The sequence below is a fragment of the Pleurodeles waltl genome, chromosome 10 (assembly GCF_031143425.1).
Source record: "Pleurodeles waltl isolate 20211129_DDA chromosome 10, aPleWal1.hap1.20221129, whole genome shotgun sequence".
NCBI classification, from domain to species: Eukaryota; Metazoa; Chordata; class Amphibia; order Caudata; family Salamandridae; genus Pleurodeles; species Pleurodeles waltl.
The window spans coordinates 657848519-657869570 of NC_090449.1; the positions used below are offsets into that span (position 1 = coordinate 657848519).

The 21052-nt window shown below is 42.4% G+C and overlaps 1 protein-coding gene across 1 annotated transcript in view; it reads right to left on the reverse strand.

Annotated features, from left to right (window-relative positions):
* The window catches only part of LMBR1 (limb development membrane protein 1), a 785226-nt gene that overhangs the window by 116128 nt on the left and 648046 nt on the right, over nt 1–21052 (reverse strand). The window contains exons 11-12 of the mRNA XM_069211146.1: nt 9339–9415; nt 9139–9216 (exon numbers count right to left, since the gene is read on the reverse strand). Of these exons, the coding sequence (XP_069067247.1) occupies nt 9139–9216; nt 9339–9415 (155 nt within the window). The remainder of the gene's footprint in view (nt 1–9138; nt 9217–9338; nt 9416–21052) is intronic.

Consider the following 21052-nt stretch of genomic DNA (forward strand, 5'->3'; position numbering starts at 1 on the left):
CAAGTGAGACTTTCCTTTGAAGTAAGCCTACTTCAAAGGCCAACATGGGTATAAGAAGAGGACCCAAAACCACAGACTTTAGACACTTCTTGGGGTAGACACTCACAGCACTTCTGGACAAGAAACTTGCTGGTGAAGAATCCCTGAACCAGACCTGACAAGAGGAACTGCCTGGCTGCCCAAAGGACTCACTGGGACTGCTTTTCTGACAAGGTATGCTGCCTTGCTGTTGCCCTGCTGCCTTGTTGCTCCCTGGCTGTGCTGAGAAGTACTCTCCAAGGGCTTGGATAGAGCTTGCCTCCTGTTCCCTGAAGTCTCAGGACCAAAAAGACTTAACTCCTGCAACTGGACTCCTTGTGCAGCGAAAATTCGAGGCACAGCCTGCTAAAAATACTGCACAGCCTGCCCTGCGTTGAGAAATTCACGGCACGCCGAACCGGGACGACACAGTGCAACTTCGCAAGGAGAAGATAGACGCAGCGCTTGCGCTGCAACCGGAACTTTGATGCACGGCCCATCGGATCGACGCACAGCCGACCAGGATGATAAAGCCGGACTTCCAGAGAGGAATCGATGCAGCGCCTGCCATACAGGAGAAATTTCCATGCAACGCCCAATGGATCAATGCAGCGCTTGTGACTTCCCTGGGGCACCCGAAAACCGCGCAACCAGAAGAGGAACCAAGTGGGCGCGCCGGAAATCGACGCAAAGCCTTCCCCTGCATGGAAAATAACAACACAAGTTGGTGTGCGAAGGAGCGAAACCGACGCGCACCTCCCCGTTTTCCACGCATCGCCTCCTCTGCGGTCCCTTGCAGAGATTTTGAATGCGAACCAGGTACTTTGTGCTTGCAAGAGACCTTTATTGTTTTTAAGAGACACTTATTTGTTTTGCAAAGACTTAAGACACTTTATAGCACTTTTACAGTGATATCTCAACATCTACTTATTGCATTTTAAATCGTTTTGACCTGCATTTAACCTGATAAATATTATACATTTTTCTAAACACTGTGTGGTGTATTTTTGTGGTGCTATATGGTGTTATTGTATGATTTATTGCACAAATACTTTACACATTGCCTTCTAAGTTAAGCCTGACTGCTCAGTGCCAAGCTACTAGAGGGTGGGCACAGGATAATTTGGATTGTGTGTGACTTGCCCTGGCTAGAGTGAGGGTCCTTGCTTGGACGGGGTAACCTGGGTAATCTGTAACAGATATTTACAGCAAGGGATATAAGAACAGGGTTAGGACTTGTCTGTAGGTTTCCTAAACTGTCGATCGGTGACAGGAAGAGGCCTGGTTCCCTCACTGCCAGGCTTTGTGTAGAAGATGGGTGCAGGATGAGTGGTGTTTGAAAGGTGAGTGGCCTGTCCTTCCCACTCTGCAGGCAGTTTGCATCGATGGTTGCATGGCGGGAATAGTGAACCATCTGCAGGTAATTTGTAGGGCTGTGTAGTTTATGCAACTGTTCATAGGGATTGCTGTGTACTTCTGTGCCTGGTGTTTACAGGGTTGCAAACGCCCATGCAGCCTGTTTGTAGGGTTGTGTACGCCAGAATAGGTTGTTTGTAAGTTTATGTATGTCTGTGCAGGTTGTTCATAGGGGTAAATGCAAGAAGTGTTATATTTTACTCTGCAGGATGTTTCCAAGGATGTGTGTATCTCTGCATTCTTGCGCAGAAAGAAAAAAAAAAATAGCCCTGCCATGAAAACACGAGCTGCTGGGGGAAACTCAATTGGAAATGAACCAGTATTTGGGAGGGACAAACATACAAGGAAGTGAAGCCGGTATGTACGAACCAATGAAAAACAAGAAAATGGGTAATAGTGAAGACAACCAATGGTAAAGTAATGGGCAGAATCTAAGCCACCTGTAAGTAAAATGTCTTGCACCAGACAGAGTGTGCTCCATCTCAGGTGAGAACTAAGAAGTAGACTATAAACATTCAATCCATGCAGAGTACCTGCAAGGCTTTCTCTGTAGGTACAAGATATGGGTAATGGTCAGAGGGCACAGTCTGAGACCACTGCGGATGTCCAGAACCATCAGGATGCATATTAGTTACTTACAGGTAACTGGAGTTCTCCAGTATTTGTATCTTTTGTAGATTCACATGCTTGAATCATTCCCAGTCATCGAAGTGGGAGTCCCACAGTAGCATAGAAACCAGTAGTCAATGACATACGTAGTACTTAAGTGTTAAAAAAACATTCACTTTGAATACCTTATCCTCATCATTTGATAGGAATCAAAATTCAGCCAATCATGCAACAGCACCCTCTAGAGTAATCACCACAGAGGCTTCAGTCCCTTAGATTTTCTGGCACAATTGGCAGATAAAACAGAGATAATAAGGGAAGCCTGTATGGGGAGGATGGTGGATCGGATGCAAATCTATGAAAGATACCAATGCTGGAGAACTACAGTTGCAGATAAGTAACATTTTCTTCTCCAGTATTGGATCTTTCACAGATTCACATGCTTAAATAAGAATAGTAACACTTATAAATTAATAACATAATCAGAGTATAGCGGATGGTGAGAAATACATTTAGACACAGCTCACCTTATTGAAAAAGATGGCGCAACACTGCTTGTCCCACAGTCACATCACTCTTGTCAGAGGAATTCAGATAATAATGTTGCATGAAGGTGTGCCTGCTGGTCCACGTCACTGCTCAACATATTTGTTGAACAGGCACACTGGCAAAAAGAGCTGTAGTAATAGAGACAGCATGGTAAAATGAGCTTTGACTTTACTCTTTAACGGTCCCTAGCTTGTCTGCGGCAGAACTGAAAAGCCACTGCAATCCACCCGGCTATGCTTTGTTTGGAAACTGCAAAGCCCTTACAAAGGTTTCCACAGGCAACAAACAACTGATCCATTTTCTGAAATTGCAGAGTTCTGTGCAGGTACAACTTGATACGTCTTTTAACGTCCAATGTAAGCACTACAGGTTCATTCAAGTGGAAATCCGAAGGAACCTTTGGTATAAACTTAGGATTGGCCTGTAGCACCATACTGTTGTGTTTGAACTGCAGGAATGTATCTAGATTTGTTAATGCTTGAATATCACTGACCCTTCTTGCTGACGTGAGCGCTAGTAAAAGCATTGTCTTCCAAGTTAGGAATTTTAGGTGTGTTTTGTGAATGGCTCAAATGGGGCTTTCATTAGTTCATCCAGCACTATGTTAAGGTGCCAAGAAGGAGGAGGTACTTCTCCTAGAGGAAACACCCTAAAAAGGCCTTTGAGAAATTGCCTGATGACTCTGCTAAGCCATAGCGAAGGTAATTTATCTGACCTTCTAAATTGTAAGATAGCTGCCAGATGTACTTTAACAGAAGAGCGAGCTAATCCAGATTTTGCTATGCGGAGCAGATTAGGGGGAAGTTGCCCTGCTGGTGATGAAATAGGATGAACATTGGCATCCTGACACCATAAACAGAAATGCTTCCATTTATGATTGTATGTTTTATTAGCAGTATAAGCTCTGGCCTTTGTGAGAATCTCTCTACATTCTATTCTCATTTAAGGTTGCAAACTCATTTAATCCAGGAGACAGGTCGACAAGTGTTGGGTTCGGATAAATTACCTGGCTGGTTTATTGTTACTAATACTGGTATGGGTTTCAACAGAATGTGGATCTGTTCCAAAAGTAACAATTGTTCTGTGAACCAGAATTGTATGTACCATCTGGGAGCAATCAGGATTACTCTGCAAAGTTCCCTCTTCAATTTCTGAAGTAACATCGGAATGAACGGGATAATGGAAAAAAGTGTAAGCAAAGATCCCTGACCATCTGATCGAAAACGTATTCCCCCCATTACCATGGTGCCAGCTTGTGTAGTCTTGGCATTTCCAGCTCTCCCTTGACCCAAACAAGTCTAAATCTGGTTTGCCCCAAGGATTGAGAATGCCATCTAGAATCTGTTGGTTGAGCTCCCATTCAAGGCAGCTGGTGTGATTCTGCTCAATATGTCTTCTAGGACACTGACTGCTCCCAGCACATGTTCTGCCTTGAGTGCTATTTGATGTTGCAAAACCCAATTCCAAATGTCTTGTGCTTGTTGTGTTAGGGTTGATGATCTTGTACCTCCCTGTCTGTTTATATAATGCATGCTGGTAGTGTTGCCTGAGTGAATTAGCACTGATGACTTTGCTATTCTGGGAAGAAATGATAGTAGGGCCAATGCTATGGATCTAAGGTCCAAGAAGTTTATGTGCTTTTTCCTCTGGAAATTGTTCCACTTTCCGCTAATTGTTAAATCCAGTGATGCGTCTGTGGGTATTACGAATTCGGGGATCTGTGTTATGAATGTTAACCCTTTGGATAAGTTTGTGCTCTGTGCCCACTGCTATGTTGACGTTATCATGGCTGGAGTAATCTGAATGATGTCATCAAACGACACTTCAGCTTGGAGCCATTGCCGGTCTAATTCCTCTTGCAAAGGTTTCATGTGAAAGCGGCAATTTGGAATTAGTGGAATACCAGAGGATATAATTTCAAGGAAAGATCTGTACATTCAAACTGAAACAGACTTTTTTCTGAATAACTTTCATGCTAACCGCTGAATCTGCATCTGCCTTTCTTGTGAGGTGAATGCCTTGTCCTGATTCGTATGCAGAAAAGCTTCCAAGAAATTCAACATAGTTGAAAGTTTGAGAGATGATTAGTGGTTGTTGACCGTGAGGCCAAGCCGGTTGAATAGTGTTAGACAAGTTGTTGTATCTCTTGTTGCCTGTGAGACACGGCTGCCTTTATCAACCAATCATCGAGTTATGGGAATACCTGCACCCCTTTTTACCTCAATGACCTGCCACTGGAGCCAAACATTTGGTTAAAATGCAGGGAGTAGATTTAAACTGAAAGGGAGAACTGTGAATTGATAGTGGGTGCTGGCTAACTTGACTGTTAGGAATTTGTGATGCTGTGGGTGAATAGGGATATGGAAGTAAGCATCCTGGAGATCTAGTGCTGTCATGTGATTCCCATGATTGAGGAAATGCAGGGTATCTTGAAGGGTAACCATTGCAAAAGGACTGTTTTCCTAAATATTTATTGAGTTTCCGAGGGTCTAGGATGCAGGTACCAATCTCCAGACTTTTTCTTTACCAGAAAGAAACGTAGGTGGAAACCAATTCCCATCAAGGTAACCAGAACCTCTTCTATTGCCTCTTTTTTAGTATGGTTGACATTTATAGCAGGAGTAGCTGTAGATGGGGAGGAGGTGCCCCTTTCGGGGAGTATTTGTTTTTTTTTTGGTGAATTCAAACATACATCCACAAGTGATCACATCTAGCACCCACTTATCGGACCACAGAGGTAAATAATTTGAGATTCAACCACCAATTTGTTTCAGTGAATTGTGGGGGATAACCGGCACCCCAAAATTGTCACTGCTTTTTGGTATTCTCTCTCCCTTGGAGGGATTGTTTCCGTCTGGGTGTGTGGTTTGTATGCCGATTTTTGTGGTTGTCTGTATTGGTGCTGGGAATACTGGGACTGATATTGGTTCTGAAAAGGCAGGTATTGCTGCCTGTGCAGTAGATAACCTCCTCTATAGGAGCATAGCCCCCTTCCACTTGCTCCCTGAAAGGGCCAACTTCTCATGTGTAGTATTCCTAAGGGCTTGAAAGTCTTGGTGTCATTTTTGATGGCTTGTAGAGCAACATCCACATGCTTGCTGAATAGTGCCTCACTGTCAAGAGGAATGTCAAGGATCTGGCTTTGTATTTGTGGCCTAAAGAATGATGCCTTCAGCCGTCCCGGACTCTTAAGGATAGCTGAACCTGCCAATTGTGTAAAGCCAGTTGAAGATATGTCTACTGCATAATCAATATTTTCAGGGGAGGTTCTCTCTTTAAAATTTTCTTCGCTTCCCATTTTGCATCCTCAACAGGATTTTTGTGGCTAATATTGTCATCAAGGCTATTAGCGACAATGAAATGATCATTGATGATACTGCTGATGTAAAGGTTGATGTCGTCATACTGGTAACCGTCAACACCACTGTCAAAGAGGTTGTCGACAGTGAGGTTGTCAACGAGAATTCTACATGTGGCTTAGAAACTGTTTTATGAGGTTTCATCATTATCGACGGAAGACAGGAAGATTTTTTCAAGTGTATCTCCTTTAGTGAAGGAGTAGCAGGCTCATACTGAACATCCTCAGAGGAGATTTTTTAGATTTTGGATGAATGTGGACATTACTCTGACTTTTCTGAATGTCCTGATAACCCATGATTGGTGTTTTTCATTGCCTTTTTTGGGGACCCCCTTAGGCACTCACTCATGAGCCCTATCCCTCTTACAGGATTTTTCAGTCTTTGAAGAATCATTACTGTCCTCCACAGAGAAAGAGGTGTCCTTAGATTTTAATTTTTTCAGTAATCTTTCCTCTCAATCTTTCGATGTCTTTTGAGAAAAGGTGTGGCATATCTTACAATCTTTTACCTGGTGTTCAGGGTGTAGTAAGTAGATGCATTCTTGTGTGGAACCTCTAAGTGTAGTCCTTTCTTTCCATATGTTCCACATGGCCTGAACAGTTCTTTCTTTGTAGATGTAGATATTAGTCGTTTTCTGAAGTAAATTCTTCTTAAAAATAGAGAAAAACTGTAGTAAACTGAGTAGAACAGAGGCCAGGAAAACGTCCATCAGAAAACAGGCAGTAGAAAATCAGAGGGACTGAAGCCTATGTGGCGAGTGTTCTAAAGGGTGCTGTCACTTGATTAGCTGAACTTTGGGTATTGTTAAATGATGAGAAAAAGCTAATTTAGTGAATATCAACTTCTATGAATGCCACTGACAACTACAGACGCCGAACTTTCGCTTCGACGATGGGACTGATTCAAGCATTTGAATCTATGAAGGATCCAATGCTGGAGAACTACCAAGGCCTACTGTTTTTATTTTATAATTCTACGTTTAATTCATTTGCCACTGAACAAGATTTTGTAAAAAGGTATATTTATTAAGAAAAATAAATATTGTACTATGCATTTTGGATTGTTGTAGTATAATGAACAGAAAACAAATGCTAATTTGTTTATTTCTAATATAAGGTATTGTTGAAAGTGGTTTTGATGCCTCAGACACACATTTTGTCAGAAGGGAAGAAGTTCAGAATTTCTCCTTGTTAATGTTCAGCTACCATTAGGACTAATTTTCTAGGAACAATGTTAATTAAACATATGGCAGATATAACTGGCAACCTTACTGTCATCATCATTCTTGAAGAATCTCTAAGTAATAGGAAATATTCCATTCTCGAGAGCTCTCAAAAACAATTAAAAAGACTATGTCTTAACTCCTGAATAATTTGTTTTGTGAAACCAAAACTGTTTGCACAATACAGCAAGATAAATTTGTTTTAACGCCCAGTTAAAGCCCCATTTACTCTTAGACACTAAATTAACCACTTTTCTATTTGCAGGCCTACAAACAACCAAATAGATAATAAATGGTTTACCTCAATATGTTTACTGACCTACAAGTTGCACAAAGTATAACATGCATGAGCACCGTGTGTGGAATGTTGAAACTGACTCAGTCAGACACAAGGCTAGGCACAATAGCTATTGCATTCAAATTTGAGATGCAGGCATACCACAGACATATTTAGTTTCCCTTATTTTGGTAGAAGGTGGGGATAATGAATTTAGAAGCACCAGTGTTATTAACCTTACTTCCCTCAGTCTTACGGTCATCAACTATCATATTACATTACTAATATGTTGTCTGAGGCTTTCTTAGGAAGCATTTAGTGCACATCAGAGACTAGTTATTCACTGTAGTGCACATCAGAGACCAGTTATTCACTGTAGTGATGTCACAAGAGTGGTTAACCACTGCTGTGGTGCCACTTGGAGAAGAGCTCACTTCCTGTTTGTTAATTTGCCTCAATCAAGTTACTTTTCTGCGATCAACGAGATGCTGCCTAAGCACAATGCCATTCATCACAAAGAAAGTTACAGGACTTGCGGGCTTATGCGTTTTTTTAATATAAAACTTTGTTTTTAAAACTTATTTTAAACTTTGTGAGAGCAAGAGAGATCCTAGACACTGCTTGCTACCAGGACCTCACTACCACTTGCAGTGCGTCATGCACTACACACTGTCTGCACTGGCCACGTGTTCAAATGGGCTTTCACCCATTCTAAAACCACTGCCCATCGTCCTTGCATGCACATGCAAGGGCAGCTCCATTTTGTAATACTTTTTCTAAAACTATTCTAAAAACCTTCAGAGACACTGGCCCGTGGGTAAACATTGGCGGCCTTGTTTCAGTGTTTTTTAAGACCTGTATGCATGCAGGCTCAGTCATTCATAAAATATGTTTTCATAAATGTTTTACAAAAACATGTCAGAAAAATGGAAAGCCAAGTGGCAGGCAACACCAGACCTACTGGCTTTACCAATGTTTGTTCTTCTATTATAACTATTTGAATTCTGTGAGACCAGAAGGTACGAGGCTGAACCAAGAGGCACTACATTACAGCTTGCTTTGCACCGAAGTAATTAGCAGTTCATTTCATGGAAACTCCCTAAACAACTCCGTAAATAGGTTTGGCAACTCTACAAAGTAAAAGGTTGCAAAAGCACAACCCTCTTACCATGGAATCTTAATGAATTTAAAATAACAGGGGACATTTGTAACTGACATTTTCACATTAGTTTCGTCACAATAATAGTCAACAACCCAATAGTAAGGATTGTACATTAGCAGCACAGACCAGTAGAATGGCTTTGCAGATATATCTGTGAAAATAAAGGTCTCAGGGCTTAGCAGCAGTTCATTAATGCATAATGTTAAATGGCAAAAAAGAGGTGAGAAATTATACAACATTTAAGTAAAATTAAAATATGCTGTACTTACTCTTGATATACTTTGATTTCTTCAACACTCAACAGAAATTTATAATTTCTTTCCCACAGTCCAAGTCTTTAAGCAAATTGCCAGTACACACCATGGAAGGACAAGATGAAAAAATGTACTATCTATCAATTAGACATTTCTTTCAGAAAAATCTCTTGTACTTAGATGCTTGTAGATGACCAAAGAATAGATCATACCCAACACAACACAAAACATACTGACATCGATCGATAGCCTGGAAATAATGATCAGAATACCCTTGATCCTTTTGGCATTGCAGACTCATCCACCAACAGACGAAGAATGTTGCAAGACACCAAGAGAACCGAGATGGACTACAAGGAAGAAAGTCAAACAAGGATTTATTTCAATCTTTATCAGACAAGTGAACACAACCTAAAACAATTGCAACTACTATCAAAATATGGGCATACAAGTTTAGTGTGTAAATGTTTACCGTCATTGTAAGAAGCAAGATCATCACAGAAGGATATACTAAGTTCCTCTCCCATGCTGAAGCCTTTTTCCGTCGCTCTTTAAGGAGAAAAAAATAAACATATTTGTTTCAAAATTCCATACACCTGTTACTATTAAATTCTTTCTGTGTCAATCAATTACTCCAAGTACCCGTCAATAAAAGACAAAATAACATTTTTACTCAGAAAAACTTGCAAGGCAGCAGTGTCCAACGTAGACAGATTTCTGAAGAGAACTACAGCCGGCTTAAATGATTTTGAGACTCGTACGTAGATTTATTGTACGTGGACATCCTAAAAGATGGCAAGAATTCAGCCATACTAGCACTTGAAGGACCTCACCGAGTGCTAAGGACTAAAGTGATCTTAAGAGGATTTAGTAAAGACAGAGATCAATGACCATCTAATTTTCCAGGGTGGAAGTACCAGGCATTTTTGGGTTGTGGTTCTGGTATCAACATTCAAGAAATGCAGAGAGGGAAGACATCAATAGAAAGCCTAGGCAGCCCACAGCTAATGACGGGAACAATTGCTATTGTAATAGGATTGTGTCTTTATCTAGAATGTTGGGTATGAAGTCTACCAGTGTCCAAACAATTACATTCACCAGTAGTATTTCCTAATGACTGGAACATTTTTTTACATTTCAAACTTTTATCATTTGTATACAAATAAATCTTTCATTCATTTGAAACACACCTTTCACCATCATGCATAACGAAAGAGAACAAACCGCAAAAAATCCTAAAGAAATAGTTTTACCAAGTGAATTGCAGACCTGATCCTGAACAATGTTTCACAAAACACGATTTTGGTTGGATTTTATTCCTAAAATATGTACTTTTATCCGATTTTACAGCTGCATTTTTCCAAACCATTGCCATCTTTGTATGGTTCATTAAGCTTTTGAAGTTTTAAAAACTTCAACAAATAGAAGTCGTTGATCACTTTAATCTGAAGTAGACCAGTAGTGGTTCATCCCAAAGGACACCTAGGTTGTGAAAAGATGCTGAGACGGGTGCTGTGCAAACAAAAGGATTGACGGAGTGGTAGAAAATGGCTAAACCTTGGCTAAGGAGCATTCAAAAGACAAGCTAAATCTTGTTTTGGTTTAAGCTGTAAGTAGTTGGACAAGACAGTGTCTACTAAAGTTTTGGGACAGCATTTCCACAGTTCAAAGCCTGCAAAGGAGGATTATGTGAGAATGCCTCAAAGCAAAGAAGGTATCTAGTAAACACAAAAGATGAGCACAAGTTACCGTCACTTAAGAAACAACTCCCAACTGCGAGCAGGCCAGTTTCTTTACTGTGACAAACTGAGTGAAGATACTGGAACCCTGACATTTGTCTCTTTCATTATTGTTAAGTCATCTTTACTAACAAGAAAAGACTGGCAGTAGTCAGCATCAGATACAATCAACCTGACCATTACATTTTGCGTATCTTGATGAGTAGATGAATCCAGTGGCAATTTTGAGGTTGATACCTACAAGCTTGAGAGAGGAAGATATCTGGAGAGAAAGATCACAGAAATAAAAATAACAACAAATTACAAACATTTGTTAAAAGGGATTTATCAGGATGGAGGCAGATGTCAAAGCTAAGAGCCGTTCTCTCCTTCATCACCACTTTTTCACTGGATAGCGGCAAGCAGAACCTGTCCCTCAAATCGGTGACTGCACTACCATCTTCAACATCCTCCCTGCAGCATTCATACCCCTTCTCCCCAGACTCTTGAGGTTAGTCTGTTGACCAAGCTATGTTCAAGATCAGCCTTTAGGTTCAGAATGTTACACAACAATTTTAATATAGTCATGAATGGAGTCAGAGGAGATTTCAGTGATCATGTCTAGTTACCAGTCATAGGTGTCCCTCCTCATTCTCAAGCAGCTCTAATTTAGGTCTCAGATCCAAGACTGGCTTCTGTGGCACCTTGTCTCCAGTCATTGCAAATTTTCGTTCCATTCTGAGCAAATGGCCACCAAGTTCTGCCAGTTTCTTTCACATTCTTTACCACAGGTGTCCTTGTAACGACAAAACTGAATTAAAACCTGTTCTCTTCTAGTCATTATTTCCTCATGTGGCATCCATGAGTGCTCTTTTAGCTCATCTTTATGTGGTGCAGCACAACATGCAAATAAGTGCCCTTTTCCGCATTTTGTTGCTATGGCTGTAACCACCTTGGCAAATGACACAGGGAAATAGAATTATGTCTTTCAGACAGACATACAGCCATCCAATTTCACATTTGATAAACACAGAGCCATAATTTACAGAGGTGTCCATCAAGGGAATGCCAGTGAGACACCAATGGCCAGAAATGTGGCACATTCAGAATCCCAAATGTCGTGGTGGTGTCAGATGCCATTCCAAAGTGGGTGCAACAAGTCTTTCCCAGTTCATCTTGTCTCGTGATCACTTCTCACCCAAACACACTTTCAGAAATGCTTTTTCTGTTCTCTCCACAGTCCAGGAAACAAAACAGTTCCCAACTGCCACAACTAGCATGTGCAAGAACTAGCACCAGCCCTTGGATTGCCATAGCCAGAACCGTTCTCAGAGGGCTATGGGGCAAGCAGGAATTACTTCACCAGGATGTGGGGGTTAAGGAAATGTACTCCTGATGGTCCAGGCCCTGCCCTTCTGTGGGACCTGAGTAACTGGGCCAAGTACTACCCCTTACATCACTTGATTCTCAGTGGTAGCAGGGGTCGAGCAGTCCAATGATCTTCAAGAGAGGACTTAAATCACACAAAGTAACAGCAATAAGATGACTGTTCAGTCAAATAATTGCTTTCATGAAAAATGAGCATTTTAACATGGCTGTGCGAAGCATAGAATCAACACAAAATAATCCCCACGGCCCCTAATGGTCAGCATGCTAGCACCGTCTGGGCTCAAATCCCAAAGTCACTCTGTCCCTTCTTGTGGAGTTGGTTATTCTCCATGCTATATGTGAGGCGACTCCCAGGTGCGGGCCCCGGCATGCCTTACCTTAGTTGTCAATACTAGCAGCATTTTGGTGCTAAGTTTGTGCAAGCCCTCAGCAAGCTCGACATCTTGGAAGAGTCTTACTGGACTTAATTCCAATTCCGTGTGGACTGGCATGACTACCCAAGCTCCAGTCACCCGACCCAGAAGGGCCACAACCTCTTGCAATCTTTCCCTGATGACATGTCAACCTCCTTAGGCCACCGACAGCTTGCATCCTTATCTGCCACCTGCGGCAATCGGTAAGTGTTTCTCCTGACTTCTTCAGCACTCAGAATCATGGCAGTGGCCCGACTCCTGGGAGGTTCGCTGACCTTGGTCCGCACTCAGGTGATGGCCTTGTCTTCAGGATGCCTGCCCATTTTTCTAGTGTCACAGGGGTTAGTGACCTTAATGCGTACATGAGCAATGGCTCGCGCTTCATGGTGGCCTCCCTACTTGTCCTGGTCACACACGTGTCTCAGACTTTCGTGCTTACAACAGCTATAGCCACACACCATGGTGGACCACTTTCTGGTAAGGATTGGGGTCGCCAACTTTGGCAAGATCGAGCGGGCAGCCTTCATTCTTGCAGTGATCCCAACTGAAACAGATGCATCGCAATTTGTTCACTGGGTTACATTTGCCAGGATCCCCAGTAGACCTTGTGCCCTCTAGACACATTCCTCCTCCTCACAGGGTCCACTAGTCTTAGCAGGCGGCAGGGCGGTGCCCCAGGTTCACTGAAAATGGGCTTGACTTCCTGGTTGGTGACCCCTTACTCAACAGGGAGAATAGCAGACCTTGGTACCTTGTCCTGATTACAGCAGCTAGAAGTCTTGCCATAAGTCCCCTGATAAACAATGCTGTTGAAACATTTGGTTTCATACTCCAGCTCCAGGCACACATGTGATTTAAGGCCTTATTCTTTTAAATTTAGGTTGTGGGTGTCAGGTCATTTGAAGTCCTCCATCTGCTGCACTGCCCTTTATCAATGGGACAGTCTGCCACAGCAGGAGTGGGTCTAATTCAGACTGACCCACAACACAGGCCAAGGAAGTAACCAGGAATCAGACCTGGCTGTCAGTCTTCACTGAAATATGCCTCATAAAGGTTTAACTGCCTAAGTCCTAATATCTCTATCATGACTCCCTGGTCCACAGTGCCATCCTTACCTGTCCCACCATCTCCCTGACAATGAGCATAGGCCCTAATAATTCTTCCTGGAATCAAAGATAACTCTGCATAGAGGATGCTCTGCTTCCCTTCCTTCAGTGTGTACTCTCACCGCCTCTAGCCCTCAGGAATGTCAGCAATACACACCTCCTGTTTAGCTGCTGCAGTCCTCACCTCTCCAAGCCCTGTGCTGCCAAAATGGAACCCACATGCCTCCATATTATGCACCATACACAGGTGTGCACGCGCACACACACCCACACACCCGCACACACGCACACACCCAAGCACACACATGCAAGAATAATGTGCTGTACAGTGCTACACAAAATCCACACAGGCCAGAAACAAGTACACAGTCACAAACCTTTCATAAGTGGTTGAGTAGACACCACTCTTGTGATTCAGGAAAAAGGCCTGTTCATGCTACTGATCACTAGGAAACAGAGAATGAGTATGCTATCACCACTAAGCTCATGTTACTTAACTCCTACTAAGGGAAGTAGCCGTTTACCATCACAAGGGTAGTGTTTGGTGTACCCTTCCCTGTCCAACAAGACCACATTACTATGTGACAGGCCTAGATCATGGCACACATGCATGTCTGCCCAAGCCAAAAAACATAATTAACGCAGGGCTACATACCCTTGCCACTGGGACACTCTGGTCAGGGAAGTGGATCAGTCATCATGCCAGGGACTTTTCTGCCCCCACAAGCCGTATCTGCCTCCAGTTAGTGAGACGCTGCAGACTACTGGAGCTATGTCCTGTATAGATTACATGTTAGGCTGGGAGAGACCCAACATGCCATAATTCAACTGTCCGCTTAAACAGTGACTCAGGCAGCCTGGTATCCACAGGGAGGGGAGGGTGGACAGAGAGAGATGGGGGCTCAATCACAGTCGTGACAAAAAGGAGACATCTTGGGAGTCAGTTCCACCCATGTGCAGGATTTGACAGAGATGAGAGAATACTGACAAAGTAGGAGGTGATAATAGAAACAGAACAAGACACTGATTGAAGATTTAGGAAAGGTTCAAAATGATGCATGAATGATTACATGGGAGAATGCAGACTATGGAAGTCAGGCGAACATGAATTCTGAAGTAAAAGGAGAAGTATAGAGAATACCAGAAGTACACATAAATAATGAGTACTGTGAAGATAGAAAGATAAAGTTAGTAAATTTGTAAGAGACTAAAGTATGGAGGTTGATACATGCGGACAGTAGACTTGTAGAAGGCAGCAGTGTGAGCACAGGAATTTGCATCCCTGAACAGAAGACAGCCCATCTTTGATATTTGCTCAAAGTAAAATGGCTTCCTCCATGCCCTTCTTGAAGAATAAACATTTCTGTTGGTGGTTTTGCCCGGAGGTGATTTCTTCAGCCAGTGTGGAGTGTAGACCCAGCAGAATGGCAGGCATGGCATCGAAGTTATTCCTCTATAAATGCAGGTATAGCTAGCCTTAAGTTAACTCCTGTCCAAGTGCTTTTCCACTGTTTGTCTTAAGTTCCCAAAACAACATGAGCTTACAGCTCACTGCATTACTTTAAAGTTATAAACCTAATTGTGAAGACTTTTTCACAGGACAAAAACACTTCTGAAGCACCCAATCCCTTTGACGAGCAGATATTATATACAATTCCACACCCTTGGTTGCATCTTTGTGAATGGTTTCACTTTAATCGGTGATTAAGATCTGACCAAATACATCAACTCAGCAGGTTTCTAGTCACGCCAGGACTTTCTGTAGTTTTTCCTAGTTCTTCTGCACTGCTTACAAATTTCTCCAAGGGAATGTTAAAAACATTTACCACACAGCTGTGGAATGTCTCTTCCTTCTTAAACTTCTTATATCTATCTACCTAATGTTTGTAAGTAAAGTTACATTCAATATGCTCCTGCCCGTGAAAGGTTTTTGGTCCTGCCCAATGCAAAATGGCTAAAGTAATTACCAAAATATGCTTGTAGTATCTGACGTCCTATTATTTAATAGCCTTCCTGCTAAGGCACTTCCTCCTGATGTTAATCATCATTCACCGCCCCTATCCTACAACTCAAGAGTATAGAACACACCCAGGGATAGATGCCATGCCAGCCATAACTATTCATTTAAGAGTTGCTCCTGGTGGTACTAACTGTTTTGTGATCTAAATCCACAACTGACGCTTGCCTCAGCCAACCACCATACAGGCACTGCCACAGACAGGGCAGTATGATTGTGCTGCAGAAAGGTGCAGAACTGAACATTGTCAGTGCAAGTAGAAAACTATGTTTGTCACTGTGGGGGAAAAATTGCAAAGTTCCTGACACATGATCGATGCATGCCAAATATTTATTGCATGTGGGTGGACTCTGTCCTGTCAATCAATACTGGTGCAATCAAATAAAGTGAAACTGTAATTAGATTTTGTCATTACTGGCAAGTGAGTAGAGGCAAGTGAATTGGCAATGTTACTTCAGCTATGCATGCTACTTTTCAACATGTAAAGAACATGGGTACTTACACAGGTAATAATGAATAAGTTGTAAAGGAAAACTAGCAGGAGATGGGAGGTACAGAGGTACACAATTGACGTATAGGTGAAAGTGGCCCCAGGCCTAGAATTTCCTATAATACTCAGCCATGATCATTTTCAGGGTCTTGGTTCTTTTAAAATGTCTCGTTTAATTTATTGACTTTTTTACTGATTACTAATGGATTGTGTTGGCTGGTCTTTTGAAATATGGTTATTATAGTTATGGTGTCATTTTGTTTTGAAATTGTCCTTGGGCATGCTGCACACAAAATGTCTGCAATATTAAAGAGCCGTTGAAGATAGTTGATCAAAACACGTGGAGGTTGTTTTTTACGACTGTTGTCAGTTGCTAATTGACTGGGGTCTATACATATCTTATAAAAGGCATGCACAGATGTCTCACAAAAAGGTGGCAAAAACACCCATAAAGCGATTCCCATTCACTTGTGTGACACAGTGGTGTTAATTCTTAATGGGAAAATAAAGAAGTAATCTCTGCAGAGAAATAAATTAATTTCAGTCAATTAGATTGCTGATTTTCCCTATTACTGCTTACTACAACCTATGCATTTTGTTTGCCCTAACTTTCAAACCTTACTTAAAGTACATGTTTTGTTTAATGTTTTAATAGTCTACATATAAAGCAATGCAGTGTGGTAAGTACGTTATTCCCTTACAACTTTGTAAACTAAAATTGGTAGTAACTCATAATGTGGTTCCCAGACTGAGCACCTTGGCCACCCTAATAATGAAAACTCCCTTGAAAGGCCATCTAGTTAGTTTTCACAACAGCAGTTATTCTGCAGTACACAATCGAATTACTATTTTGAAGACCGGCACCCAGGAAAATGCTTTCTGGTTCTCCTGAGCTCAGAGGGGGCTGAACCAGCCTTGTTTTTCATGGTGGAAGGGAATTATGCAAAATAAAGGTGTCTCTGGAAAGCTGAAAAACGTGGTTTTCCAATGATCTCTCGCTTACCCTACAAAGCCTCAGGCGATCACAGTGACGTGATCATTTAGCGTTTCCACTAGGCACCAGGGATAGGTTTATAGGCGTAGCGGTCCCTGGGCAAGGCCTCTACTAACCCCCATCCGTATTTTCAGTCTTTCTTCCCTCCCTGGAGGGCAAGTGAGGGTGTTCATTTGAGAGGTTGGGGGATCGATGAGGATAGAAAGGCAACCAAATGTCACATTACTTTTACTAAAAAAACATAATCTAAGGGATAGGGAATGACCAATCATGGCATCATGGCCATGCCTCCACACCAAAAAGGGGGCAATAAGTGTTTTTGCCTCACTTGGGGGCTAGAAAGCCCATAAGACATCAGAGCTTTTGTTGGAGGGACGGGCCGAAATACGGCTCAGGAGGCTTAATTGATTGGTGAATTTTGGTGTTTGAGGTTATGCAATGATTACAGAACAAACTCAAAAAGGTACTGTAGAAATGTCATTTGGCTCCTTTCAAGTTGTGTCTCTATTCTTGTGCTGTCTTCTGGTGGTATATCTGCACATAGGAGGGTAATCATCTTTCTCCTTCATCTTTCACCCAGGGACCTGGGGATGGCCATCACCAGTATCCTCAAAAGATGGAGACACAACCCGTTAAGCATGGATCTTTAGTCAACCGTCAAAACCACCACTGTATCACCCTGAACAGTGGGTAGTGGGGGGCGAGATAAAATGGTACAGTTCATGTCTCAAACCACAAAATGTTGCATAAATGGGAGGGGGAAGGTATGGTTATTGGTGAATCGAATCGGAGGGGAAAAGAAAAGGCAGAAAGAAAAAAAGGAGAAAAAAAATAATAATCCAACAACCAAAAGCAATCAATAGGAAAAAGACCCCTAAATCTTAGCTCCCGGCGTGTCATTGTTACCCCTATTCTCCCGTACTAACTCTCAGGATAATTTGCATGCAGCTCGCCTCCTTCCTTCTAACTGCGCCTACCACAACTCTCCTGAGTTGTGGCAGGTACTGGCATGTTGACTGGCGGCATTGGCGTCCACCACTCCTCAGTCCACTTCTCCTCTTCCTCCTTCTCCTTTGTATGTGTCTTCTGCTGTCTCCTGGTCACAGCTGCTGCATGCCGAAGAATCGCTACGGTTGGCTTCTAAGGATATTGTATCTCCGGTCAGGCTGCTTGCGTTGTGATGGTCTGAAGGCATCCTTTCTGAATCTTGCTGCCCTTCCTTCTGGTGACCTTCTGTATATTCCCCTCTCAGCCTATAGGAGTCCTCTTCCGGCTGTTCTGTTCCGGGCTGCCCCTCCTGAAAATGGAAGTCCTTTGTTAATGTTGTTGCTTTGACGCAGGTCTCCTTCCTGACATCACGTTGATTGGTTTTGCTTTTCTCTAGGTGGTTCCTGTGGTAGACTAGCAGAGAACGACCAGAGAGGATCGCCAGGGATATCTCAGGTAAGGAGGGGTGAGGGAAGGGTTTTTTTCACACACCTCCACCCCCAACTTTCTTCCTTGGAAGAAATTATTGACTGGATAGGAAATCAGCGTTAGCTTGGTCTTTTCCCTTCCGATGTAGAGTGGTAAATCAAAAAGGCTAGAAATGATCAGAGGATACACACAAGTATTGCTACTTTTATCGAGGGACATCCACTGCAAAGGAGCATGATCTGTTTATTAGGTGAAATCCCGGCCCTTCAGATAATGCCGTAGGGCATATATGGCCCACTTGATGGCCAGGGCTTCATTTTCTATTGTGGCACACTTTTGTTCTCATGGTAATAATGTTTGGCTTATAAACAGGATGGGTCTCTCAGCCCTTCTTCTTTCTGGGAGAGAACTACACCTAGACCCACCCCAGAATTATCTGTTTGTAGGATAAACGGTCTCTTCTAATCAGAACTATGAAGGACAGGCTCAACCTTGAGTGCATGTTTCAACCCCTGAAGGGCTCTAAGGTGGTACAAGAGGAATGTCTTAACTCAAACTCAGTTATTCTAACCTTTTTTTTTTTTTTAATAAATCTGTTAGGGGTGTCGCGATCAGGGAAAAATAACAAATGAACCGTCTACAGTATCTGACCAGTCAGAAAAAGGCTCTGAGATGTCTTTTTGTTTTGGGAAATGGCAGCTGTTGAATCGCTGATACTTCCTTAGCTTGGGGCTGTATCAATCCTCGCCCAGTAAATACCTCAAAATATTTACACTTGGGGTTGGCTAGGTTATTTTCCTTTGGACTGACCTTCAACCTGACTGACCCCAGGGTCTGGAGTACCTTTCTTAGCTGCTGCAGATAATCTCCCCATGTGGGGCTACAAATAATGATATTGTCAATATAGGCAGCAGCGTACTCTTGGTGAGGTGTCAATATGGTATTCATTATTCGCTGACAGGTGGCGGGTGCCACGTGGAGTCCGAAAGGAAGGACAGTAAATTGGTATAGGCCCTCTGGGGTAGAAGAGGTGTTTTTTTTTTCTTTGTCAGCCGGATTAAGTGGGAACTGCCAATACCCTTTACAGAAATCTAGGGTACTGATGTATTGGGTATTGCCTAACTTCGCAATCATTTCATCTACTTGAGACAAGTCAATTTTTGGACATCTTATTCACCTCTCTGAAGTCAATACAGAAGCATATGGAACCATTTGGTTTGGGAGCCAACACAACAGGAGAATGCCAATTAATTACAGATGGCTCGATAATCCCCATTTCCAGCACTGATTGTACTTATTTGTGTATGGCCTGTCATCTAGCCTCTGGTATCCATTAGGATTTCAAGCTGACTTTTTCCCCAGGAGGTTTATGAATAGAATGGGTTATAATGTTTGTCCTTCCCGTGGTGATGGAAGACACAGAGCAATAGGTGTAAAGGTGAGTAAGGAGCTCTCTGTATTGGTTCCTTTTTAAGTCAGATGCAATACAGTTGTCAAGCAGCTAATTTTCCTCTTCGGGAGAAGTATAAAGGACAGGGGGTGGATTCTTCCATTTCTTTAACAAACTGACATGATAAATGTGGGTTTCTTTCTTTTATTTGTTTATTTCTAGTTTATATGTTATTGGGTCACTCTCTCTAACACCTTATAAGGTCCCTGCCACTGGCACAGTATTTTCTTAGCAGAGGAGGGTAACACAAATAAAAAAGATCTCCTATGTCAAACTGTCACACTACCATTTGCTTGTCATACTGGGCCTTTTGTGACTACTGGACGCTTTCTTGGTTTGCCTAGCTATTTCTCGTGTCTGTCTTAAGAGGATCTTTTGCCCCGTGTCATGTCTAGTAAAGTAAGGGGTTTGTGCCCAAAGACTAATTCAAAAGGAGAATAGCCCATACTACTTTGTTCCTTACACCTGATAGCAAAGAAGGCCAGAGGTTACATCTGGTCCCATTGTCTTGCCTCCATGTCCAACATTCTTTTTCAGGGTAGATTTAATAGCGGAATTGTAGCGCCCTACTAGCCCATCTGTCTGGGGGTGGTACACAGCGGTACATATTTATTTGATCCCTAATTGTTTGTGGATTTGTCTGCTAAGTTTGGAAGTAAAGGGGGGTACCCTGGTCCGTTAAAATCTCCCAGAGAAGACCAACCCTAAAAAAGATTTTTATCATAGCTTTTGCTATGAGAGTAGTGGTGGGTTGATGCAAGGATATAACCTCTGGGTTTCTGGTGGCGTAATCAACAACCACCAACACATAACAGTACACATTTCTGGTAGAGAGTAGAGGTCCGATAACATCCATACCTACTCTAGAAAATGCCTCCTCCATAATGGGCAAGCGTCTCAGGGGTGCTTTTTTCGGGGTTCTCAGGCTGTTTTTCTGACAAATACGACAGTCCTTACAGTATTTCTTTACTTGGCTATAGTTGCCAGGCCAACAGAAGCAGTCTAAGATAGTTTTTTACCTGACCAAAATGACCACCTGGGAGATGACTCTGTGCTAAACAGAGAACCTTCTCTTTAAAAGGGATAAGAACTAATAACCGTTTTGGGGGATGCCCCCCTTTTCTATACAACAGCCCCTGCTGACAAATAAATTAGGGGCCTACTGCCTGAGGATCTTCCTCTTTCTTAGCACC